The sequence below is a fragment of the Perca flavescens genome, chromosome 10, assembly GCF_004354835.1.
Source record: "Perca flavescens isolate YP-PL-M2 chromosome 10, PFLA_1.0, whole genome shotgun sequence".
Taxonomy (NCBI): domain Eukaryota; kingdom Metazoa; phylum Chordata; class Actinopteri; order Perciformes; family Percidae; genus Perca; species Perca flavescens.
In genome coordinates this window covers 899,314-927,082 of record NC_041340.1, presented here as the reverse complement: position 1 = coordinate 927,082, position 27,769 = coordinate 899,314, and the positions used below count along the sequence as shown (strand labels likewise).

At 44.1% G+C, this 27,769-nt stretch overlaps 1 protein-coding gene across 2 annotated transcripts in view; it reads left to right on the top strand.

Annotated features, from left to right (window-relative positions):
* Window positions 1-26,941, top strand: part of arap3 (ArfGAP with RhoGAP domain, ankyrin repeat and PH domain 3) — a 59,857-nt gene extending 32,916 nt beyond the window's left edge. Inside the window, exons 18-37 of one of the 2 annotated variants that reach the window (XM_028589745.1) lie at window positions 19-123; window positions 644-797; window positions 4,617-4,719; window positions 6,408-6,606; window positions 7,841-7,904; window positions 10,689-10,852; window positions 13,771-13,983; window positions 14,173-14,278; window positions 15,275-15,422; window positions 15,911-15,979; window positions 16,955-17,029; window positions 17,142-17,259; window positions 17,491-17,619; window positions 18,424-18,560; window positions 18,642-18,724; window positions 20,624-20,659; window positions 20,810-20,873; window positions 21,096-21,233; window positions 21,704-21,742; window positions 26,747-26,941. In XM_028589745.1, coding sequence (XP_028445546.1) covers window positions 19-123; window positions 644-797; window positions 4,617-4,719; window positions 6,408-6,606; window positions 7,841-7,904; window positions 10,689-10,852; window positions 13,771-13,983; window positions 14,173-14,278; window positions 15,275-15,422; window positions 15,911-15,979; window positions 16,955-17,029; window positions 17,142-17,259; window positions 17,491-17,619; window positions 18,424-18,560; window positions 18,642-18,724; window positions 20,624-20,659; window positions 20,810-20,873; window positions 21,096-21,233; window positions 21,704-21,742; window positions 26,747-26,791 — 2,189 coding nt within the window. In that variant the 3' untranslated portion in view covers window positions 26,792-26,941. Of the gene's footprint in view, window positions 1-18; window positions 124-643; window positions 798-4,616; window positions 4,720-6,407; window positions 6,607-7,840; window positions 7,905-10,688; window positions 10,853-13,770; window positions 13,984-14,172; window positions 14,279-15,274; window positions 15,423-15,910; window positions 15,980-16,954; window positions 17,030-17,141; window positions 17,260-17,490; window positions 17,620-18,423; window positions 18,561-18,641; window positions 18,725-20,623; window positions 20,660-20,809; window positions 20,874-21,095; window positions 21,234-21,703; window positions 21,743-24,979; window positions 25,668-26,746 lie in introns of those variants that run through there. The other variant, XM_028589744.1, reaches the window with a different exon arrangement.
* The last annotated feature ends 828 nt before the right edge of the window (window positions 26,942-27,769 follow it).

Genomic DNA, 27,769 nt, shown 5'->3' with positions numbered 1-27,769 from the left:
TTGTGATTCTCCCGTCAGACCCCAGCGTGTACGATGAGATCATGCAGCCCGTCCTTCACTCCGGTTTCCTCTACAAGTCGGGCTCCACCCACAGAGGGACGCTGAACAGGAAGACAAGAGAAGGTGGGAGGACACACAGACAGGCAGGCAGACAGACAGACAGGCAGGCAGACAGACAGACAGATAAAGAAGAAGAGGGTCAGACAGGTGTAAAGGAGGAAGTTGAAGTAAAAACGAATCAAAAGAACAAAGAAACTTTGTTGGACACAAGTTGAAGATAGAAAGTGGAAAGACAGAGAGGAGAGAAAGATGAAAATGAATGACAAAGAAGGAAATAAGTCTCAGACTCTCATGCAGGTTGAATAGCTTTTCACCATTTTGTAAACGTTTTTTAGACGTTTTTTATGTTTGCTTTTGACCCTTTTTTCTAAGCTTTGTTTGGACACTTCAACAATGTTTCGGCATTGACAGTTTTTTGGCACTTAACTGGCGTTTTTATGATTTTGATGCTCGCTTTCAACCAATGATGTTGAATGTTTTTTTTTGCCGCTTCTTTCACCCCTCATGTGGGTATTTTTCAGGGGTCTCAGGGAAAGATACAAGTGTCTAATGAAGCCTAAATGTGTCCCGGTTCTGTCTGCAGACTTCCAGAAGTTCTGGTGCTCGGTGGATCAGTCTCTGCTGTTCTACGAGTCGGACCGATCAGCTGATCCCTGCATGCAGATCAGCGTTAAAGACATCGTGTGTTTGGGCGTCAGCCGGCCCGACTCCTCCAACAACAACGGCTTCATCGACAGGTACAAACACACTAGTTACATAGACAGGTACACACACTAGTTACATAGACAGGTACACACACACTAGTTACATAGACAGGTACACACACTAGTTACATAGACAGGTACACACACTAGTTACATAGACAGGTACACACACTAGTTACATAGACAGGTACACACACTAGTTACATAGACAGGTACACACACTAGTTACATAGACAGGTACACACACTAGTTACATAGACAGGTACACACACTGGTTACATAGACAGGTACACACACTAGTTACATAGACATGTACACACACTAGTTACATAGACATGTACACACACACTAGTTACATAGACATGTACACACACTAGTTACATAGACAGGTACACACACACTAGTTACATAGACAGGTACACACACTAGTTACATAGACATGTACACACACTAGTTACATAGACAGGTACACACACACTAGTTACATAGACAGGTACACACACTAGTTACATAGACAGGTACACACACACTAGTTACATAGACATGTACACACACTAGTTACATAGACATGTACAAACACACTAGTTACATAGACATGTACACACACTAGTTACATAGACATGTACAAACACACTAGTTACATAGACATGTACACACACTAGTTACATAGACAGGTACACACACGCTAGTTACATAGACAGGTACACACACACTAGTTACATAGACATGTACACACACTAGTTACATAGACAGGTACACACACACTAGTTACATAGACAGGTACACACACACTAGTTACATAGACAGGTACACACACACTAGTTACATAGACAGGTACACAAACTAGTTATAAAAGACAGGTACACACACTAGTTACATAGACAGGTACACACACTAGTTACATAGACAGGTACACACACTAGTTACATAGACAGGTACACACACTAGTTTCATAGACAGGTACACACACTAGTTACATAGACATGTACACACACTAGTTACATAGACAGGTACACACACTAGTTACATAGACAGGTACACACACTAGTTACATAGACAGGGACACACACTAGTTACATAGACAGGTACACACACACTAGTTACATAGACAGGGACACACACTAGTTACATAGACAGGTACACACACTGGTTACATAGACAGGTACACACACTAGTTACATAGACATGTACACACACTAGTTACATAGACAGGTACACACACTAGTTACATAGACATGTACACACACTAGTTACATAGACATGTACACACACACTAGTTACATAGACATGTACACACACTAGTTACATAGACAGGTACACACACACTAGTTACATAGACAGGTACACACACTAGTTACATAGACATGTACACACACTAGTTACATAGACAGGTACACACACACTAGTTACATAGACAGGTACACACACTAGTTACATAGACAGGTACACACACTAGTTACATAGACAGGTACACACACTAGTTACATAGACAGGTACACACACTAGTTACATAGACATGTACAAACACACTAGTTACATAGACATGTACACACACTAGTTACATAGACATGTACACACACTAGTTACATAGACATGTACAAACACACTAGTTACATAGACATGTACACACACTAGTTACATAGACAGGTACACACACGCTAGTTACATAGACATGTACACACACTAGTTACATAGACATGTACAAACACTAGTTACATAGACATGTACAAACACACTAGTTACATAGACATGTACACACACTAGTTACATAGACAGGTACACACACGCTAGTTACATAGACATGTACACACACTAGTTACATAGACATGTACAAACACTAGTTACATAGACATGTACAAACACACTAGTTACATAGACATGTACACACACTAGTTACATAGACATGTACAAACACACTAGTTACATAGACATGTACACACACTAGTTACATAGACAGGTACACACACGCTAGTTACATAGACATGTACACACACTAGTTACATAGACAGGTACACACACACTAGTTACATAGACATGTACACACACTAGTTACATAGACATGTACAAACACACTAGTTACATAGACATGTACACACACTAGTTACATAGACATGTACAAACACACTAGTTACATAGACATGTACACACACTAGTTACATAGACAGGTACACACACGCTAGTTACATAGACATGTACACACACTAGTTACATAGACAGGTACACACACACTAGTTACATAGACATGTACACACACTAGTTACATAGACAGGTACACACACACTAGTTACATAGACATGTACACACACTAGTTACATAGACAGGTACACACACACTAGTTACATAGACAGGTACACACACACTAGTTACATAGACAGGTACACACACACTAGTTACATAGACAGGTACACAAACTAGTTATAAAAGACAGGTACACACACTAGTTACATAGACAGGTACACACACTAGTTACATAGACAGGTACACACACTAGTTACATAGACAGGTACACACACTAGTTACATAGACAGGGACACACACTAGTTACATAGACAGGTACACACACACTAGTTACATAGACAGGGACACACACTAGTTACATAGACAGGTACACACACACTAGTTACATAGACAGGTACACACACTAGTTGCATAGACAGGTACACACACTAGTTACATAGACAGGTACACACACTAGTTACATAGACAGGTACACACACTAGTTGCATAGACAGGTACACACACTAGTTGCATAGACATGTACACACACTAGTTACATACACAGGTACACACACTAGTTACATAGACATGTACACACACTAGTTACATAGACAGGTACACACACTAGTTACATAGACATGTACACACACTAGTTGCATAGACAGGTACGTACACACTAGTTACATAGACAGGTACACACACTAGTTACATAGACATGTACACACACTAGTTACATAGACAGGTACGTACACACTAGTTACATAGACAGGTACACACACTAGTTGCATAGACATGTACACACACTAGTTACATAGACAGGTACACACACTAGTTACATAGACAGGTACACACACTAGTTACATAGACAGGTACACACACTAGTTACATAGACAGGTACACACTAGTTACATAGACAGGTACACACACTAGTTGCATAGACATGTACACACACTAGTTACATAGACATGTACACACACTAGTTGCATAGACAGGTACAGACACTAGTTACATAGACAGGTACACACACTAGTTGCATAGACAGGTACACACACTAGTTACATAGACAGGTACACACACTAGTTACATAGACAGGTACACACACTAGTTACATAGACAGGTACACACACTAGTTACATAGACAGGTACACACACTAGTTACATAGACATGTACACACACTAGTTACATAGACATGTACACACACTAGTTACATAGACAGGTACACACACTAGTTACATAGACAGGGACACACACTAGTTACATAGACAGGTACGTACACACTAGTTACATAGACAGGTACACACACTAGTTACATAGACAGGTACACACACTAGTTACATAGACAGGTACACACACTAGTTACATAGACATGTACACACACTAGTTACATAGACAGGTACAGACACTAGTTACATAGACAGGTACACACACTAGTTGCATAGACAGGTACGCAGTCTCTCTGTCTTTCTGTCTGTCTGCCTGCCTGTCTGTCTGTCTGTCTGTCTCTCTCTCTCTCTTTGTCTGTTTGTCTCTCTCTAACCTGTCTGTTTCTGTCTCTCTTTCTCTCTCTGTCTGTCTCTCTGTCTGTCTGTCTCTCTAACCTGTTTGTCTCTCTAACCTGTCTGTCTCTCTCTCAGGTTCCGTTATACCTTTGAGTTGTATTTGACGTCAGAGAAACTTTATCAGTTTGGTCTGGAGACGGCCGATGCTCTGCACAGCTGGACCAAATCCATCGGGAAGGTCTGTCCCAACTCCAGCTGTTTGTCCCTGTCTCATGCAACCATTCATTTATTCATTCATTCATCCATCCATTCATTCATTCATTCAGCCATTCATTCATTCATTCAGTCAGTCATTCAGCCTTTATCTACACTCAGAGATCATTCACAACCACATTGAGTCAAATAACAAAGACAAATACAAAACAACTGAATTGGTAACATTATTTGGCAAATAAATCAGGATTATAAGGATGCAAAAGAAAGCAAATACAAGTAGAAGTTTGTAGGTATAAAACCCAAACTAAAATCAGTGTTTGCGAGCTTGGGGAACAGGAAGTAGAAGCCAGTCGGCTCATAATGTTTCTGTAAGGTAAGATAGTAGTTTTCACAATAAGAGTCTTAGAGAAAGAGATACCAGTGACTCCACACATTTAATGCTGGGTTCCCACCAAACACGTTTCACACGGTGGCGCTATTCCATACAAAGTCAATGCAAAGACGCAAAGTCTCAGCATGAGGACGCGAAATTTGCGTGTAGATGTGTCGCAAAAGTGTTTAGAACGAAGTTTTCTTTGAGAAAAGTAAGCGGGACATTTGAGTACCTGGTAAGTTCTGAAATGATATCTCTGTTGTTGTGTTGATGGAGCAGCTCCAATGTTAGCAGAGCCCTGATGGAACCAAACTCCATCCAGAAAACAAGCATTTTAAAAGTTGTTTGCTTGTGGTCTTGCTGACAGAACTGATAAAAGTATAATCGGCATCATCATGATGTTGTTATATCAGCATACTTTCTATACGTTTATTGCGATAAAAAAAAAACGGCACGTCTGTTCTGCAGAACAGAAGAGGAATTTGCACCACACAGAGGCCCCGACCCTGGCATGTGTGTGTGTGCGTGTGTGTGTGTGTGTGTGTGCGTGTGTGTGTGTGTGTGAGTGTGTGAAGATAACAGTTTCTGCCTAGAAACAAGGAGACACCCCCCTCGTGAGGTGAAGATAAAAGCTTGAGGGAGAGAATAGATCAGAGCTCATAACTCGGAGGACAACTTGGTGGACCATCCCTGACTTTATTTCAGTTGCTAGGGAAACTTAGTTTCTATTTTGGGAACCCACAGCTGTGCTGTAACACTTACGCTGGACTGACTGAACTCATCATCTCTGATTGGTCCTTGTGTAGAGGGAACGTACAGTACAGGCCAAAAGTTTGGACACACCTTCTCATTCAATGCGTTTCCTTTTTATTTTCATGACTATTTACATTGTAGATTCTCACTGAAGGCATCAAAACTATGAATGAACACATATGGAATTATGTACTTAACAAAAAAGTGTGAAATAACTGAAAACATGTCTTATATTTTAGATTCCTCAAAGTAGCCACCCTTTGCTTTTTTTGATAACTCTGCAAACCCTTGGTGTTCTCTCAATGAGCTTCATGAGGTAGTCACCTGAAATGGTTTTACCTTCACAGGTGTGCTTTGTTTTTTGCTTTTTTGCCTGTACTGTAAGTCCGATAAAAGAAAGCGCGGGAATTAAATAACAGGAGTCAGATTAGTCCGGCCTCGGGGCCTTTTCGGACATTTCCCACTACAATTCTCATCAATAGTTCCTCTTCTACATCAACACATCGTCCAGCTTCAACACCACATCTCCCTAACTGTCCTGTGTGTCTCTGTGTCCTGTACCCGTCCTGTCCCCCCCCCCCCAGGCTGCGACGCCGCTCAGCTGCCACTGCCTGCTGTCCCGGGAGTTTGAGCGGGTCGGTCTGCTGCGGTACCGGGCCATGCTGGACCCGCAGCAGTGGAGGGACGCCTACTTCGTCCTGCAGAAGTCCAACCTCTTCATCTGTCCCCGAAACGACGGCGCTGCCGAGGACATCATCAACCTGAAGCGTCTGCAGGAACTCAGTCAGTCCCAAACTACACACTACACACTACACACTACAGGCTACACACTACAGGCTACACACTACAGGCTACACACTACAGACTACACACTACAGGCTACACACTACAGACTACACACTACACACTACACTACACACTACACACTACACTACACACTACACACTACACACTACAGGCTACACACTACACACTACACACTACAGGCTACACACTACAGACTATATACTACACACTACACACTACAGGCTACACACTACAGGCTACACACTACAGGCTACACACTACACACTACACACTACAGGCTACACACTACAGACTATATACTACACACTACAGGCTACACACTACAGGCTACACACTACAGGCTACACACTATAGACTATACACTACACACTACACACTACAGACTATACACTACACACTACACACTACACATAACAGGCTACCGGCTACACACTACAGGCTACACACTACAGACTATACACTACAGGCTACACACTACAGACTATACACTAAACACTACACACTACACACTACACACTACAGACTATACACTAAACACTACACACTACACACTACACACTACAGACTATACACTAAACACTACATACTACACACTACAGACTACAGGCTACACACTACAGGCTACACACTACACACTACACACTACAGACTACAGACTATACACTACAGGCTACTCACTACAGACTATACACTAAACACTACACACTACACACTACACACTACAGGCTACACACTACAGACTACACACTACACACTACAGACTACAGGCTACACACTACAGGCTACAGACTACAGACTATACACTACAGACTACACACTACACACTACACACTACAGGCTACAGGCTACACACTACAGGCTACACACTACAGGCTACACACTACAGACTATACACTACAGACTACACACTACACACTACACACTACAGGCTACACACTACACACTACACACTACACGCTACACACTACAGACTATACACTACACACTACACACTACAGACTATACACTACACACTACAGGCTATACACTACATACTACAAACTACACACTACATACTACAAACTAAAAACAGCTGCAACTAACCACTGGGGGTTCTAGATTAATACATTAGTCATTTAGTCTGTAAAATGTCAGGTTAGGGTTAAGTGTGTGTGTGTGTGTGTGTGTGTGTGTGTGTGTGTGTGTGTGTGTGTGTGTGTGTGTGTTGAAGGTGTTGCCACAGAGACGGAGAACCACGAGAAGAAAGACATCCTGGTGTTGGTGGAGAAAGGAAGGTGAGAGGAAGACTACTGTTTTTATTCCAAGGTTTTTTTTCCATGGTTTTGTCATTTTTTAAAACACTTTTTAACACCTTTCATCCTTGTTGTTACAGTTTTTTTAAATAATTTTTTTTGTCACGTTTTTCAAGGTTTTTGAGTCATTTTTTGTTGACATTTTTGTTGCTTTTTTCAACACGTTAGTGTTTCTCTGCAGGAGATTTGGTCTCGATGTGGTTTGTGATGATGTAACAACCTGTGTGTCTCCATGGTTTCTGATGATGTAACATCCTGTGTGTCTCCATGGTTTCAGATGATGTAATGTCCTGTGTGTCTCCATGGTTTCTGATGATGTAACAGTAGGAGTTAGATTTTCAAGTGGCATGTGGCAGCCGGAAATGGCATGTCCTTCACCGTAAGACCTAAAATATAACTTCTAACGTTAGATTTTACGTAAAATATAGACGTAAAATATATAAAATAACGTAAATATAGATGTAAAATATATAAAATAATATAGACGTAAAATATATAAAATAACGTAAATATAGACGTAAAAGAAATGGTTGGGTTTAGGAAAAGAAGAACCGGGAAAGCAAACGTGACTCGCGGGCAGTGTTGCCACAGTTACTTTGAAAAAGTATCTTAGTTACTTTACAGATTACTTGATTTTAAAAGTAACAAAGTTAGATTACAAGTTACTTTATTAGTTACATGCAGCAGCTGCCGACAACCCCCCCACAGCCTCAACATAAACATGACAACCGGTTTACTGTGAGGCAGCTCGGCGTGGCCAGTAGTAGGATCTGGTTTATTATGGCACCAAAGAGAGCCAGTCAGCCGTGTTTAAGGGCAGCATTTCCTCTACAACATACTGACCCAACAACTTCTTCAACTCTCCCCCACTTACTGGTTTTGCACCAAAGTCCAGCTTTAGTTGTTTGGGTGGTGGGGGGCCTCCTGCTCTCTGCTTCCCACCACCTGCTGGGACTTGCTCTGTAAGTTTGACTGCAGCGCTGCGACTCCAAATGGTTCTTCAAAGTTGACGTAGTGTTTTTGTAGCTAGATAGCACTTAGTCGCCACCAGCACAGAGTGTACGGACCTTAAAATTGCCGTCTTTAGCTGACACAAACTCAAAATAGTGACTCTATTTCCATCTCTCTCCTCCCTCCATTGTTTTTTATGTGGTAACGTGAACTGTCCTCACGCTGAAAACGTGACTTCACTCTCCGAGATGCGAGAAGAAAGCTAAAATATATATTTTTACTAAGGAAAATGACAATTAGTAACGCACAGTGACTTGGATAAGTAACTTTAATCTGATTACTGGTTTGGAAATAGTAACGCAGATTAGAGTTACGTGGCATCACTGCTCGCGGGAACAGATCCCCGGTCTCTGGGGTGACAGTCGTGTGTTTTTCCCTCAGACATTCTTCTTCCTCTTCCTGCTACGGCATCAACTCACACACAATCACAGTTGGCGTACAGAAGTACTGGAAGTACACGCCACTGGCAAGTGCCACATGCCACTTAAAAATCTAACCCTGCGTTTATGCCATCTCAGAATAACAGGCACCGCCCCCCGTGGTTACGTTGTTTTTCCGACTGGCAGCGTTCACATGGTCGGGATGCGTGTTCTTCTTCTTCTGTTATATTGCCGTTTGAAATGACAATTTTTTGCATGACTGCCACGAACGGTTGGCCGTAGCCGAGAGCATCAGGTGGTGAAAACATGGAGGCAACAATAACAAAAGATTTTCTGCTGTTTTCTTATGCGAGCATCCAAACCGCACATCGCCAGGTGTTTGTTTGTGTTATCTGCAGGACAACCAACGGGAAAAGGCACGGATAATGTGTTGTTTTTTTATACATACAGTACAGGCCAAAAGTTTGGACACACCTTCTCATTCAATGCGTTTCTTTTTTATTTTCATGACTATTTACATTGTAGATTCTCACTGAAGGCATCAAAACTATGAATGAACACATATGGAATTATGTACTTAACAAAAAAGTGTGAAATAACTGAAAACATGTCTTATATTTTAGATTCTTCAAAGTAGCCACCCTTTGCTTTTTTTTGATAACTCTGCAAACCCTTGGTGTTCTCTCAATGAGCTTCATGAGGTAGTCACCTGAAATGGTTTTACCTTCACAGGTGTGCTTTGTCAGGGTTCATTAGTGGAATTATTTCCCTTATTAATAAAAAAGCAAAGGGTGGCTACTTTGAAGAATCTAAAATATAAGACATGTTTTCAGTTATTTCACACTTTTTTGTTAAGTACATAATTCCATATGTGTTCATTCATAGTTTTGATGCCTTCAGTGAGAATCTACAATGTAAATAGTCATGAAAATAAATAAAAAAACACATTGAATGAGAAGGTGTGTCCAAACTTTTGGCCTGTACTGTAGGTCTATTTATGAATAATTTTAAACATATTATGTCTGTGTATGTTTCTTGGCAGAGGCATCTGTCCACAATAAACAGTTTATTATCATTGAAATATGTTCAGTGAACCAAAGTCGCCTCCATCAAACGTCCGTTGTCAACAACGCGTCACCAACTGGGGAACTCGGGTATCAAAATCCAGCTCCAGTTTCCCTCCTCTGATTCCCACAGGAAGTTACGTGAATGGTTACGTTTTCACTCGGAAAAACGTTTTTCTGATGTCCATGAACGTACGTTTACTCCCTCTCTGATGTAACTTCCTGTGTGTCTCCCTGTTTCTGGTGATGTAACTTCCTGTGTGTCTCCCTGTTTCTGCTGATGTAACTTCCTGTGTGTCTCCCTGTTTCAGGACGCTGCACCTGCAGGGCGTTGGGCGGACTGATTTCTCTCTGTGGTACTCAGACATCCAGCGAGCGTCGGGGGGGAAAGGAAACTCTCTCAGAGACCAGCAGCTGAGCAGGAACGACATCCCCATCATCGTAGACAGCTGCCTCTCCTTCATCACGCAGTACGGTCAGTTACACACTCATATATATATATTAATATATATAAATATATATAACCAGCTGCCTCTCCTTCGTCACGCAGTATGGTCAGTTACACATTCATACACATTCATATATATATATATATATATATATATATATATATATATATATATATATATATATATATATATATATATAACCAGCTGCCTCGTCTTCATCACGCAGTACGGTCAGTTACACACTCATATATATATTAATATATATTATTATATATAACCAGCTGCCTCTCCTTCATCACGCAGTACGGTCAGTTACACACTCATATATATATTAATATATATTATTATATATAACCAGCTGCCTCTCCTTCATCACGCAGTATGGTCAGTTACACATTCATACACATTCATATATATATATATATATATATATATAACCAGCTGCCTCGTCTTCATCACGCAGTACGGTCAGTTCAACACTCATAATCATTCATATATATTAATATAAATAACCTGCTGCCTCGTCTTCATCACGCAGCACGGTGAGGAAGAGTTAAAGTTAGAGTTTGTTGCTTCGTTTCAAAGTTGTCATTTTTTTGGATGTTTTTGTGTCTCGTTTTGACGTTCTCAAGACTTTTTTGGTTGCATTTTCAGTTGGTTCATAGGTTGCAAGTTTTGCAGCCTCACCTACACGGCCAAATTATTGACCTGTTTTAAGGTTTTTGGGGGTTTTTTTTAAAAAAGTTTTTCATCGCTTTTTTGGTTAGGTGTTAAAGGTGCAATATGTAATATTGTGTGTAATACTGGCAGCTAGCGGTTAAAATAGTTACTGCACTACCAATTCAAAATACCGGAGAGTCGTTTCCCCCGCCCCCTCCTGCCCAGACTCCAAGTTCAAGGGGGTTGCCAGGCTGAGACCGCAGCATTCACAACAATGTAGCTGGACGCTTTTCTCACATAGCCAGACATTACTCCACAGCACAGCAGAGTAGCTAACGGTAGATGCTAGTCTCACATAGCCAGACATTACTCCACAGCACAGCAGAGTAGCTAACGGTAGATGCTAGTCTCACATAGCCAGACATTACTCCACAGCACAGCCGAGTAGCTAACGGTAGATGCTAGTCTCACATAGCCAGACATTACTCCACAGCACAGCCGAGTAGCTAACGGTAGATGCTGGCTATATTGACAGTCATAAAAGCCCGTGCTCACGTGGAGCTCTGTAACCAACTGACAGACACACTTTTTCGGCTTAAAATGACAGTATGAACCGCTAAAAACACAACAACCTCACTGTCCTCTCCACACGCCAGTCAGGCACACTTCCTCGGCTTAGAATTACAATACGAAACGCTAAAAATACCACTACCTTGCCGATGGAACACACTTCATTGGCTTAGAATTACGGCAACAATCGCTAAACACACTGCAAACTCACAGTCCCCTCTTTCCGATTTACAGCCCCCCTCTCGTGGCTTAAAATAACTCACCGTTGTCGGCTCCAGCCGCTGAACTACACGCTGTAAACAGCCATGGGCTGCTTCCTCCGGTAACGTTAGCAGGGTTAGCATGGCGGCGTTAGCCACGACCAGTTGGGATCACTTTACTGGCTATGTCTCAATTGTTTTTGCGAGTAACCAACTCGGTTACTCTAGCTATATAATTCAATGTGAGTACACAAATGTTGAAATGACAAAAAATGCCCATCCCTAGTAGCTGTGATAAATTAGCGTGGAGCTAATGCTTACCTGTTCAGGAGAAAATAAGCCAACTCTGCGTCCTTTTGGGCTCTAAGCTGTCTCCATCTTTCAAATACATCTCCAATATTTACCAGGGGGTTGTTACGTCTCTGGTCACGCAACTGTTAGAAACATGCTGTTTTCTTTTTTTATGTCATGTAGAATCTCTCTCCGTTGATCCTGTTTGTTTGTTTGCTGCTTTCATGGCTGTACTACCGTTACAGCTGTAGCGCGCTGGGTTTACGTTTTTACAGGTATATCTGGCAACCCGGCCTGGCTGTCAAACTGGGCCGTTGATAACAACACACAGATCAAAACATAAACATAGATTCCGTCACGAAATTTCAAAAAGAAAAAATACTGACATTAGCATTGTTGTCAGAAAAGAAAGTATTTCAGTTTAACATGTTTCCTTAATATCTGATGAGGTATTGGTGTCATTTTTGGATTTATTACAGTACAAATATTACATATTGGACCTTTTAATACCAGTGATGCACCGAATCCAGGATTGGGCTGAATATTGGGCTTTTTGACGGGGTTCTGGTTTCTGCCAAACCTTAGAATTTTTTCCCACCAAACCGAACCCTACGCTGTCACTCCACGCGCTACGCTGGTCGCCGTAGTGATGGCGCCGTTGGTTACGGGAAGGTATTTACGTAGGTGGAGCGTTCAATGCAGCAGGCTGTGCGAAAGTGGACATGGATCTGGTGAGCAGAAATAGTTGTTGTTTGGCAGTACTTTCAGTCTAAAGAAGGCCATTCAAGTCCAGCTACATGTTCAATCTGTTCAATGCTGATTGGTCTGGTGGTGGCGAGGACCCTAAACTATACACAACATGGCCGCTGTTACAACATCTGGTCTGAAACATCTGGAAGAATACGAGTTGTGCATGAAGGAATCTCAAGACAGCAGCAAGAATGCAGCAACTTCAGGTACAGCAAAGGAAGGACAGTCCCAGATAAATACTGCTGTTAACCAGACGACCATTACCAGCTTTGCCCTACACCGAACAAGTGGGCCTGTGTTAATGGTCTGAGGATGGGACGAGGATTCAGCAGAATCTTCACCAGTGGATTCGGTATTCAGCTGAAACCCCAAAAATCTGGATTCGGTGCATCCCTATTTATTAGTTATGTGTGTGTGTGTGTGTGTGTGTGTGTGTGTGTGTGTGTCTCTGTATGTGTCTGTTGTGTTTTCAGGTCTGGGCCACGAGGGGATCTACAGGAAGAACGGAGCCAGGTCCCGGATCAAACTGCTGATGGACGAGTTCCGTAACGACGCTCGTAACGTGAAGCTGCGGATCGGAGACCACTTCATCGAGGACGTGACGGACGTCCTGAAGAGGTTCTTCAGGGAGGTGGACGACCCCGTGGTCATGGCCGACCTGCACCCCCTCTGGCAGGACGCCGCCAGTGAGTTTAACCTTTCCCTCAGAGACGGGCTTTCTGAAGTCATATCTAAAACATTCATGGTTAATAATTTACGGTAATTTGTAAAGGTTAATAACTACATTGGGTTCCATACTGTAGTCATACGTCTGTTAATACTCAGATATATGTTGGAGTGAAGTATTAATATATAATCATGTTTCTCACCGTCAGAAATCCCTCAGAAGAGTCAGAGGCTCGACCGCTACAAAGAGATCATCCGGAGTCTTCCTCGGGTCAACCGGACAACGCTCGCCGCTCTCATCAGTCACCTGTACAGGTAAACTCCTGCTGTTCCCCTCATCAGTCACCTGTACAGGTAAACTCCTGCTGTTCCCCTCATCAGTCACCTGTACAGGTAAACTCCTGCTGTTCCCCCTCATCAGTCACCTGTACAGGTAAACTCCTGCTGTTCCCCCTCATCAGTCACCTGTACAGGTAAACTCCTGCAGGGCTGGAACGCTGCACAAAACCAGTCCAGATGTTTACCGTGTTTCCTCCCTGTGTGCCAGATGTTTACCGTGTTTCCTCCCTGTGTGCCAGATGTTTACCGTGTTTCCTCCCTGTGTGCCAGATGTTTCCTCACCGTGTGCCAGATGTTTACCATGTTTCCTCCCCGTGTGCCAGATGTTTACCGTGTTTCCTCCCTGTGTGCCAGATGTTTCCTCCCCGTGTGCCAGATGTTTCCTCCCCGTGTGCCAGATGTTTACCATGTTTCCTCCCCGTGTGCCAGATGTTTACTGTGTTTCCTCCCTGTCTGCCAGATGTTTCCTCCCTGTGTGCCAGATGTTTCCTCCCTGTGTGCCAGATGTTTCCTCCCCGTGTGCCAGATGTTTACCGTGTTTCCTTCCTGTGTGCCAGATGTTTACCGTGTTTCCTCCCTGTGTGCCAGATGTTTCCTCCCTGTGTGCCAGATGTTTCCTCCCCGTGTGCCAGATGTTTACCATGTTTCCTCCCCGTGTGCCAGATGTTTACCGTGTTTCCTCCTTGTGTGCCAGATGTTTCCTCCCCGTGTGCCAGATGTTTCCTCCCCGTGTGCCAGATGTTTACTGTGTTTCCTCCCTGTCTGCCAGATGTTTCCTCCCTGTGTGCCAGATGTTTCCTCCCTGTGTGCCAGATGTTTCCTCCCTGTGTGCCAGATGTTTCCTTCCTGTGTGCCAGATGTTTACCGTGTTTCCTTCCTGTGTGCCAGATGTTTCCTCCCTGTGTGCCAGATGTTTACCGTGTTTCCTTCCTGTGTGCCACATGTTTACCATGTTTCCTCCCTGTGTGCCAGAGTCCAGAAGTGTGCCGATCTGAACCAGATGTGCACCAAGAACTTGTCTCTGCTGTTTGCTCCGAGTCTGTTCCAGACGGACGGGAAGGGAGAGCACGAGGTGAAGATCGTGGAGGATCTGATCGACAACTTCCTGTACGTCTTCGATGTGAGTACCCCCGAAAATATCACAAAAACTAACCCTAAAACACTAAACATCTAGGAGCCAACTTCCTGTACGTCAACCTCCCAAAATTCTGTTTATCAACGGGTTTTTTGTCGCTTTCTTTCAGTTCTTTCCTGAACGTGTTCCATGTGAGAACAACTCTCTCTTCACACGGAAAGATTTCTATTTCAGCAGTTTTTATTGGTTTAACCCTGCTGTTTTCCTCGGGTCTAATCTGACCCATTTTTTTGTCCAAAAAAATCTTTAAATTTTGACCCAGAAAAACTAAACGTTGCTGGTTTATAACACAGCTTTTAAGTCGTATTTTTTATGAATATTTTAGTTCCTTCAAATATTTTGTTTCTCTTTTTTTCGACACTTTTTTTGTTTTTTTAGATGTTTAAGTTCCTTTTTACGTGATTTTTTGAATTTTGGAGGTCCGACCCAGAAGATAGACGAACGTTCTGTATGAACTGGTGATTGTGTTTCAGATCGACGAGGAGCATCGGACTCAGATCGAGCTGGAGATCAGCCTCATCACCACCTGGAAGGACACGCAGGTACAACTACACACAGCTGTCACTTACAGGGGGAATCATCTCTTTACATAAATAAAGACATTTGCACCATAAATTGTTGCAGTGTTCAAAATGTCAACATTTTTGTCAAAAGTGGAGATCTCAACCCGACTAATACACATTTTGTTTTGTACATTTTGTACAAATACACTTTTATTGTGTGTGTGTGTGTGTCTGTGTGCGTGCGTGTGTGTCTTTGTGTGTGCGTGCGTGCATGCATCTGTGTGTGTGTGTGCGGGCGTGCATGATTGCGTTTGTGTGTGTGCACGTGCTTGTGTCTCTGTGTGCATGTGTGCGTCTGTGTGTGCATGCGTGCGTGTGTGTGTGTCTTTGTGTGTGTGTGTGTCTGTGTGTCTTTGTGTGTGTGTGTCTGTGTGTGTGTGCATGTGTGTGTGTGTGTGTGTGTGCATGTGTGTGTGTGTGTGTGTGTGTGTGTGTGTGTGTGTGTGCGTGTGTCTGTGTGTGCATGCATGCGTGTGTGTCTGTCTTTGTGTGTGTGTGTGTGTGTGTGTGTGTGTGTGTGTGTGTGTCTTTCTTTGAGTGTGTGTGTGTGTGTGTGTGTGTGTGTGTCTTTGAGTGTGTGTGTGTGTGTGTGTGTGTGTGTGTGTGTGTGTCTGTCTTGTGTGTGTGTGTGTGTGTGTGTGTGTGTGTGTGTGTGTGTGTGTGTGTTTCTTTGAGTGTGTGTGTGTGTGTGTCTGTGTGTGTGTGTGTGTCTGTCTTTGTGTGTGTGTGTGTGTGTGTGTGTGTGTGTGTGTGTGTGTCTGTCTGTGTGTGTGTGTCTGTCTTTGTGTGTGTGTGTGTGTGTGTGTGTGTGTGTGTGTGTGTCTGTCTGTCTGTGTGTGTGTGTGTGTGTGTGTGTGTGTGTGTGTGTGTGTCTGTGTGTGTGTGTGTGTGTGTGTGTGTGTGTGTGTGTGTGTGTGTGTGTGTGTGTGTGTGTGTGTGTGTGTGTGTGTGCAGCTGTCTCAGGCCGGGGATCTGATCATCGAAGTTTATCTGGAGACGAAGATTCCCGACTGCTGCATCACTCTCAAAGTCAGTGTGCTCACCAGACTCTCATTTCTGTCACTTTAACATGTGTTTGTTTACACAGCATGATGTAAAATTAAATATTGTTTAAGTGTCTGTGTGTCATGTGACCCTGCAGGTGTCTCCCACCATGTGTGCTGAGGAGCTGACCAATCAGGTTCTGTATATGAGGAACATCCCGGCAGGAGACAGAGACGTCTGGATGACGTTTGAGGCTATTGAGGACGGACAGCTGGGTGAGACAGCAACACACCTGTCTCTCTGTCTGCCTGTCTGTCTGTCCCGTCTGTCTGCCACTTGTTTTCACTTCTTGTTTCTTTTTTCCAACATTTTTGGCACTTTTTCAGAGAGCTTTGTCGCTTTTTCCCCCCAAATTTCTGTCTCTGTGACAGTCTCTGACTCCTGGAGGTGAGTTCAGGGAGCCTGGGACATTTCAGTGACAGCTGTTGTTGTTTTCGTTGTGTCAGAGCGTCCGCTACACCCCAAAGAGAAAGTCCTGGAGCAGGCGCTGCAGTGGTGCAAGATGGTCGACCCGAGCTCCGCCTTCCTGCTGGTGAAGAGGGTTCCTAAAGGAGAGGGAATCAACATCCTCACCTGTAGGTCACACACACACACAGATACACACACACACAGACACACACACACAGACACAAGCACACATACACACGCACACACACATATACACGCGCACACACAGATACACACACACACACACACACACACACACACACACACACATACACACACACACACACACACACACACACACACACACACACACACACACACACACACACACACACACACACACACACACACACACACAGACACAAGCACACACACACACGCACACACACATATACACACGCACACACAGATACACACACACACACACACATATACACGCGCACACACACACACACACATACGTTCTGATCTGTCAGCTTTTAGACTGAACACATCTTTCTCTCTGTCTCTCTGTGTCTGTCTCTCTGTCTCTGTCTCTCTGTGTCTGTCTCTCTATGTCTCTCTGTGTCTCTCTGTGTCTCTGTCTGTCTCTGTGTCTCTCTGTGTCTGTCTGTCTCTGTCTCTCTGCGTCTGTCTCTCTGTGTCTCTGTCTGTCTCTCTGTCTCTCTCTGTCTCTGTGTCTGTGTCTCTCTGCGTCTGTCTCTCTGTGTCTCTGTCTGTCTCTCTGTCTCTCTCTGTCTCTGTGTCTGTGTCTCTCTGTCTCTCTGTGTCTGTCTCTCTGTCTGTCTCTGTGCCTCTGTCTCTGTCTGTCTCTGTGTCTGTGTCTCTGTGTCTCTGTCTGTCTCTGTGTCTGTCTCTGTCTGTCTCTGTATCTCTGTCCCTCTCTGTCTCTGTGTCTCTGTCTCTCTGTGTCTCTATGTCTCTGTGTCCAGCCTATAAGAGTGAGATCATGAAGATTGGGCTGTTGAAGTGTCGTGAGGAACCTCCGAAGCTCCTTCAGGGGAACAAGTTCCAGGAGAGAACGTTCCAGATCAGGAACCACAAACTGCTGCTGCTCAAAGACAAGAAGGTAACACTGGGATGTCCCACTACAGCCAGTGTCCCAGTGTCTCAGTGTCTCAGTGTCCTGACTGTCTGTGTTTCTGTGCAGAGCATCAAACCAGAGAAGGAATGGTCTCTGAAGTCCATGAAGATCTACATCGGCATCCGCAGGAAACTCAAAGCTCCGAGCAGGTACGGCCCAGTCCCAAACTGTTTAATATGACCTCTCAGGGCCCAGTCCCAAACTGTTTAATATGACCCCTCAGGGCCCAGTCCCAAACTGTTTAATATGACCTCTTAGGGCCCAGTCCCAAACTGTTTAATATGACCCCTCAGGGCCCAGTCCCACACTGTTTAATATGACCCATCAGGGCCCAGTCCCAAACTGTTTAATATGACCCCTCAGGGCCCAGTCCCACACTGTTTAATATGACCTCTCGGGGCCCAGTCCCAAACTGTTTAATATGACCTCTCGGGGCCCAGTCCCAAACTGTTTAATATGACCCCTCAGGGCCCAGTCCCACACTGTTTAATATGACCTCTCGGGGCCCAGTCCCAAACTGTTTAATATGACCCCTCAGGGCCCAGTCCCACACTGTTTAATATGACCCCTCAGGGCCCAGTCCCACACTGTTTAATATGACCCCTCAGGGCCCAGTCCCAAACTGTTTAATATGACCCCTCAGGGCCCAGTCCCACACTGTTTAATATGACCTCTCGGGGCCCAGTCCCAAACTGTTTAATATGACCCCTCAGGGCCCAGTCCCAAACTGTTTAATATGACCTCTCAGGGCCCAGTCCCAAACTGTTTAATATGACCTCTCAGGGCCCAGTCCCAAACTGTTTAATATGACCTCTCAGGGCCCGGTCCCAAACTGTTTAATATGACCTCTCAGGGCCCGGTCCCAAACTGTTTAATATGACCTCTCAGGGCCCGGTCCCAAACTGTTTAATATGACCTCTCAGGGCCCGGTCCCAAACTGTTTAATATGACTTCTCAGGGCCCGGTCCCAAACTGTTTAATATGACCCCTCAGGGCCCAGTCCCAAACTGTTTAATATGACCCCTCAGGGCCCAGTCCCAAACTGTTTAATATGACCTCTCAGGGCCCAGTCCCAAACTGTTTAATATGACCCCTCAGGGCCCAGTCCCAAACTGTTTAATATGACCCCTCAGGGCCCAGTCCCAAACTGTTTAATATGACCTCTCAGGGCCCAGTCCCAAACTGTTTAATATGACCTCTCAGGGCCCAGTCCCAAACTGTTTAATATGACCCCTCAGGGCCCAGTCCCAAACTGTTTAATATGACCCCTCAGGGCCCAGTCCCAAACTGTTTAATATGACCTCTCAGGGCCCAGTCCCAAACTGTTTAATATGACCTCTCAGGGCCCAGTCCCAAACTGTTTAATATGACCTCTCAGGGCCCAGTCCCAAACTGTTTAATATGACCTCTCAGGGCCCAGTCCCAAACTGTTTAATATGACCTCTCAGGGCCCAGTCCCAAACTGTTTTAATATGACTTCTCAGGGCCCGGTCCCAAACTGTTTAATATGACTTCTCAGGGCCCGGTCCCAAACTGTTTAATATGACTTCTCAGGGCCCAGTCCCAAACTGTTTAATATGACCTCTCAGGGCCCAGTCCCAAACTGTTTAATATGACCTCTCAGGGCCCAGTCCCAAACTGTTTAATATGACCCCTCAGGGCCCAGTCCCAAACTGTTTAATATGACCCCTCAGGGCCCAGTCCCAAACTGTTTAATATGACCTCTCAGGGCCCAGTCCCAAACTGTTTAATATGACCTCTCAGGGCCCAGTCCCAAACTGTTTAATATGACCTCTCAGGGCCCAGTCCCAAACTGTTTAATATGACCTCTCAGGGCCCAGTCCCAAACTGTTTAATATGACTTCTCAGGGCCCAGTCCCAAACTGTTTAATATGACCTCTCAGGGCCCAGTCCCAAACTGTTTAATATGACCTCTCAGGGCCCAGTCCCAAACTGTTTAATATGACCCCTCAGGGCCCAGTCCCAAACTGTTTAATATGACCTCTCAGGGCCCAGTCCCAAACTGAATATTTGTGTTGTTCCTGCAGGTGGGGGTTCACGGTGATGTCAGACAAACACCAGCTGTAAGTATCTGTGATGTCTGAGAGAAGTACTAAGTAATCTGTTAGTGCAGTTAAAATAAGTACTTATACTAAAGTGTAGAAATACTCTGTTACACCGACCTTGTTCTGTGTGTGTGTGTGTGTATGTGTGTGTGTGTGTGTGTGTGTCAGGTTTCTGTGCTGCAGCTGTGAGGCTGAGCTGTGGGACTGGATCACCAGCTTCCTCAAAGCTCAGGTCAGTACCTGCAAATAACTTGAGTCTTGTGAATAGCTGTGCCTGTCATGGCATTTTACTTTTGTGTAATGAGTGTATATATTTGTGTGTGTGTGTGTGTGTGTGTGTGTGTGTGTGTGTGTGTGTGTGTGTGTGTGTGTGTGTGTCTATGTATGTATGAAAGTGCTGTATAAATAAAGTCTGATTGATTTGTCTTTCTCTCTGTGTGTGGTAATTCTGCAGAACGATGACCCGGGTCCCCCGGTGCTGAGGCGACACTCGTCCTCAGATATCTCCAAGCAGAAGTTCGGCACGATGCCGCTTGTCCCAATCAGAGGAGACGAGAGCAACAGCAGCATGCTGTCGGCCAATCAGACGCTGGTCAGTCCTCAAAGTCCCAGCCTCAAGTTATTATCACAGGAAAGAAGTCTCTAAATCCACTTTCTTTTAGTCTCTAATCCACTTTGTGTTAGTCTCTAAATCCACTTTCTCCTAGTCTTTAAATCCACTTTCTCTTAGTCTCTAAATCCACTTTGTCTTAGTCTCTAAATCCACTTTGTCTTAGTCTCTAAATCCACTTTCTATTAGGGCCCTATTTTAACGATTTAAGCGCAAGGCGTGAAGCGCCTGGCGCAGGTGTGTTTAGGGCATTTTCATATCCACTTTCGCTAGTTTGACGGTGGAAAAAAGGGTCTTTCAGATTTCAGAAAGATGGAATTATTTTACAGGGTTATTTTTCTGAAAATAACTCAACTAAAACTAATCAGCGCTAACTTTACAACGAGAGGTCTGAAACTAGTTAAGTGTTTTGTAGATATTTAAAATATATTTCTACTTTCTTCTCTCTGCAGAGAAAGTTGCACGACAGAAGGACGCTCTCCATGTACTTTGTAAGTATTTTAAACTTTTATTTTGAGAGTATTTTCTTGACTGTATTTGCTGCATTATTGATCTATATATCAGGGTTTCAGCCGTGTCTTACAAAGTCTTGTGTTCTAGGTCTTAAAGGGTAACTACCATTTTAAACAGGTCTTAGTTTAGCGATACTGGGCTGTGTTGATGTCAGTTGGTAACAACGTTATTTAACCATCTAATGAACTATATGAGAATCTGTAACATGAACTCAAGATACAACAGGGAATATTTTCTCATCTGTGTTTTAGGCGCCTGCCATATCTTAGTTTCCCTTAAAGGTTTAAATACTCCTTCAGGTAGACAGGATTTTCAGAGAGTTGGGACAGTTAAACCTTAAATCTCTCTTCAAATGATATTTCATTAAATGTTTCTGTGTAAGTCATCAAAGTCTCCCAAACCTTCTTCACATTGTGCTGCTGAGAGTTGTGATATATGTCTTACATTTATTTTATAATGTTTTTAAAAAAAGTCTTTTTGTCTTGGTATAACCTGCAGAAACCCTGAGATATATATATATATATATATATACATACACAATATGTATTTGTGTGTTTCCTGTAAACTCAACTGAACACTAGACCAAAATAAACTAACCTAAACTTAACTAAACTAAACTAAACCAGGGATGCACCAAATCCAGGATTTGGCTTCTGATTGGGCTGAATATTTGGCTTTTTGACAGGGTTCGGTTTCTGCCGAACCTTAGAGTTTGTTCCCAGGCAACCGAACTCTATGCTTGCACTCGGCACGCTACGCTGGTCTCCGTGATGACGGCGCCGTTGATTACGGGAAGGTGTTTACGTAGGTGGAGTGTTCAATGCAATAGGCTGTGAGGAAGTGGACATGGATCTGGTGAGCAGTAGGCTGTGAGAAAGTGGACATGGATCTGGTGAGCAGTAGGCTGTGAGAAAGTGGAAATGGATCTGGTGAGCAATAGGCTGTGAGGAAGTGGACATGGATCTGGTGAGCAGTAGGCTGTGAGAAAGTGGACATGGATCTGGTGAGCAGTAGGCTGTGAGAAAGTGGACATGGATCTGGTGAGCAGTAGGCTGTGAGAAAGTGGACATGGATCTGGTGAGCAGTAGGCTGTGAGAAAGTGGACATGGATCTGGTGAGCAGAAAAAGTTGTTGTTTGGCAGTACTTTCAGTCAAAAGAAGGCCATTCAAGTCCAGCTACATGTTCAATCTGTTCAATGCTGATTGGTCTGGTGGTGGCGAGGTCCCTAAACTATACACAACATGGCCGCTGTTACAACATCTGGTCTGAAACATCTGGAAGAATATGAGTTGTTCATGAAAGAATACAGCAACTTCAGGTACAGCAAAGGAAGCACAGTCCCTGTTTACTTCATTCATGTGTTTACTGGGTTCATGGACTGAGGATGGGAAGAGGAGGCAGCACGATCTCAACCAGGGGATTCAGGATTCGGCAGAACCCCAAAAACTGGATTCGGTGCATCCCTCAACTAAACTAAACCAAACCAAACCAAACTAAACTAGGGGTGGAACGGTACACAGAAGTCACGGTTCGGTTCATACCTTGGTTCAGACATTACGGTTCAGTACGATGGAGGGAAAAGCAAAACAAAAATGCAGAAGGCAATTCTTTTTTTTATTGTGCATGTCTCAGGCTGTACCACCTAGTGTCCTACAGTCTGTCCCCTGAGCTAGCTGTCTCAGGCTGTACCACCTAGTGTCCTACAGTCTGTCCCCTGAGCTAGCTGTCTCAGGCTGTACCACCTAGTGTCCTACAGTCTGTACCCTGAGCTAGCTGTCTCAGGCTGTACCACCTAGTGTCCTACAGTCTGTCCCCTAAGCTGGCTGTCTCAGGCTGTACCACCTAGTGTCCTACAGTCTGTCCCCTGAGCTGGCTGTCTCAGGCTGTACCACCTAGTGTCCTACAGTCTGTCCCCTGAGCTGGCTGTCTCAGGCTGTACCACCTAGTGTCCTACAGTCTGTCCCCTGAGTTGGCTGTCTCAGGCTGTACCACCTAGTGTCCTACAGTCTGTCCCCTGAGCTAGCTGTCTCAGGCTGTACCACCTAGTGTCCTACAGTCTGTCCCCTGAGCTAGCTGTCTCAGGCTGTACCACCTAGTGTCCTACAGTCTGTCCCCTGAGCTAGCTGCAACAGCCTGAAGTGAGTAAAGTAAGATGTAAACAATAAGTACCCCACATCATCTCCAGACTCCATCTAGAAAATCCGACAATCAGCTATAAAACTGAAAATACAGCATCTCTGTTCGCTGCAAAAACAAACAAAATCACTTAATTAATAGCCTGACCAGCCAGACCCACATCCAGGTGTTGGGTCTGGGAACTCCCCATTGACGGAGCTCAATCCGAGGGGCGGGATAAACTGTTGTCTTTCAAATTCCCCCTGCACGTAATAGGATAGCGCTCCAACCGTACCATAACTGCAGCTACATAGGCGCCGATCAGAGCTTCAGAGCTAAGGCGGGGCTACAGATTAGGTGTCCCTAAAGAACCCACGAATCTAACAGTAGTTCCGCATTACATTCATTTGCACACAAGTTTTATTTATTTTTATACCTTGTATTCTCCGTGTAAATTCATGCACAGAACCGTGACGCTGTGTGTACCGTTCCACCCTTAAACTACACACTGTACACTACACTAAACTACACTGTTCCACCCCTAAACTAAACTAAACTACTAAACTAAACTACTAAACTAAACTCAACTAAATTACTAAACTCAACTAAACTACTAAACTACACTAAACTACACTGTTCCACCCCTAAACTAAACTAAACTACTAAACTAAACTACTAAACTAAACTCAACTAAATTACTAAACTCAACTAAACTACTAAACTACACTAAACTACACTGTTCCACCCCTAAACTAAACTAAACTACTAAACTAAACTAAACTACACTGTTCCACCCCTAAACTAAACTACTAAACTAAACTAAACTAAACTACACTGTTCCACCCCTAAAGTAAACTAAACTATTAAACTAAACTAAACTAAACTACTAAACTCAACCAAACGAAACTAAACTAAACTACAAAACTACTAGACTAAACTCAACCAAACTAAACTAATAAACTAAACTCAACCAAACTAAACTAAACTCAACCAAACTAAACTAAACTACTAAACTAAACTCAACCAAACTAAACTACTAAACTCAAACAAACTAAACTAAACTCAACCAAACTAAACTAAACTGTATGTTTGCGTGCAGCCGATGAAGGTGCAGCCCGATTCGTTGTCGGAGCGCTGGGAGTCACATGACCCCCCTGAGGACTCGTTGTCGGAGCGTTGGGAGTCAGCTGACCCCCCCGAGGACTCGTTGTCGGAGCGCTGTGAGTCAGCTGACCCCCCCGAGCCGCTGTACGAGGAGGTGGGAGACTTCGGCCTGCAGGTGCTCAGATCTCTGGAGACCAGCTTCCTGTCGGGCAGCCTCGCCGAGACGCAGGAGGTCCCCGACAACCCCCCGCTCACGCTGGTTCCCCTGGAAATGGGACATGTGGAGCGCGTCATCGTCCCCGGCGGCGGCGGTGGCGGCGTCTCCGTGAAGCCGCTGGAGACGAGCGCCGAAGGAGACGGAGTGTCTACTGCGGCGGAGAGAGTCTGCACGGCATCCCAGGAGCTGCTGCTGCAGGAACTGTCATCTGCCTTCATCAGGAAGAGCCAGGAGGAGGAAGAGGAGAGGCCATACGATGTCTGACAGGAGGAAGAGGAAGAGGAGAGGCCATACGATGTCTGACAGGAGGAAGAGGAGGAGAGGCCATACGATGTCTGACGGGCGGTGTCCACGGTGCTGTTTTTCTTCAGGGTTATAGAGGATACTAACCTGACCAGCCAGACCCACATCCAGATGTTGAGGTCTGGGAACTCCCCATTGGTCAGGGCTCAATCCCAGGGGCGGGATAAACGGTTGTCTTTCAAATTCCCCTCTGCACCAATAGGATAGCGCTCCAACCAATCAGAGCAACGCTAGCTGGTAGATTAAACTTCAAACTCCGAACACATCTTCCTTCTTTTCTCAAAGAAAAGCTGAACTCCAAGTCTTCCAGAAGACCTCTGTTCACCAGCAGCAGCCATAAGCCCCGCCCACCCACTCTATTCGCGATGTGATTGGCCTGAGTAGAATTAGTTTTTTCCAGCTCGTAAGTCAACGGAGAGTTGCTAGATTGACCCTGGCTGCAGATTATATTTGCTGCCCTTAGGGTGGTCTAGATTTCTAGGCTAAGAGGATCAGGATCGAGAACCGGCTCCAACTTGGAACCACTTTTTTTATTGCAATCGTTTGGAAAATTTGGTTTTTTGGAATTGGATCATCGGTTCCAAATTGAACACCCTCAAGTTTTAGTTTCCGTAGCAGCCGCCGTACCTCCTAGACGCTCGTTGAGTAGCGCGGAGGAGAGGCGTAAACGTAGAGAGAGTGTTCCTTTCTGAAGCACAACGCAGCGCTGAGGATGTCGGGAATCAAACCATCACCACGGAGAAGAAACCCAGCAGCAAACTGGAGCTGATATATCATATTGTTTCATATCTTTGTATTGTTTAAAGCCAGATAATAGAGTGCAGTGTGGTCTTTTCCTCTGACTTCATCACATGGTCATCACGTGTTTATTAATAACTTCTTGATGTCTGAACTGGTTACACTGGAAAGAGAATATTAACACTTATTTAGCCAAACTGTGGATGTATTATGTGCGTTATATCACAGCCTGTTTGTATCTTAACTGATGAATAAATCCATACATGTTTTCAGCCGTTTTTAGACATTTTAATGCAGAAATATTTAACATTTTATTTTCTACATGAAATGAAAAGTTAAAATAAGTCTCCTGGCTGAAGGGCAGGTTGTTTGAAGCCACATTTTAATACAGAAAAGTTTCACGTTTATTCCTAAAATGGTTACAGTTGTTATTTAAAATATTTCTCCCACAGGGGGGGGGGTGGGGGTGTTAATGTAAATATTATATATTCACATTTTCCCCAGCGTCTGTGTTTGATCCCTGAATCGATGAGACTCTGCAGGATGTAACACTGGCTGAGACCAGCAGGGGGGGCCACACACTCAGCTTTCTCTCAGCCTCTGCTCCGTAACAGCCCCGCCACACACTCCTTATTATATCTTCATATGTTTCTCTATATCTTCATATGTTTCTTTATATCTTCATATGTTTCTCTCAATATGTTCATATGTTTCTCTATATGTTTCTCTATATGTTTCATATGTTTCTCTATATGTTCATATGTTTCTCTATATGTTCATATGTTTCTCTATATGTTTAGAAGTTTCTTTATATGTTTATGCTTCTATGTTTCCTGATTGTTCTGGAAGCTTCTCATGTACATGCAGGATGATATTAAAAAACATTTATGGTTTCATAATCTGCTGTTCAAGTCTATCGTACTGGGAGGAAAGTGTGTGTGTGGGTGTGAGTGCGTGCATGTCTGTCTTTGTGTGTGCCACTCTGTGTGTGTGTGTGTGTGTGTGTGTGTGTGTTTGTTTTGACTTTTTTGTGTTTTTTCCAGGTTTTTTTCTGTTTTTTACCCTTTTTTCTCTGTCTCTCTCAACGTTTTCTACCTGTGTGTGTGTGTGTGTGTGTGTGTGTGTGTGTGTGTGTAAAGTAGTTCTGTGATCAGTTCCAGTCTCTGTCCTCACTGGAGCAGAGAGAAGGGAATTAAAAGGCGAGAAGAAGAAGAAGAAGAAGAAACAGGAAGCGCTGAGGCCGAACAAAGAGGATAGATTTCAGAGAGGAGACTAAACCCCAAACTAAATCAGTTACCGTCGGCAACCGCCTGACCTCTCAGACGCTCATCCGGCCTTTGAAGCGTTTAAAATGTCCCCTAAGTGACAAAATGCCCCGAGGCGACACACACACACTCTCTCACTCACACAGACACACACACACACACACAGAGATAGACGCACACACACACACACACAGAGATAGACGCACTCACACACACACACACTCACACACTCTCACACACACACACACACACAGAGACCACC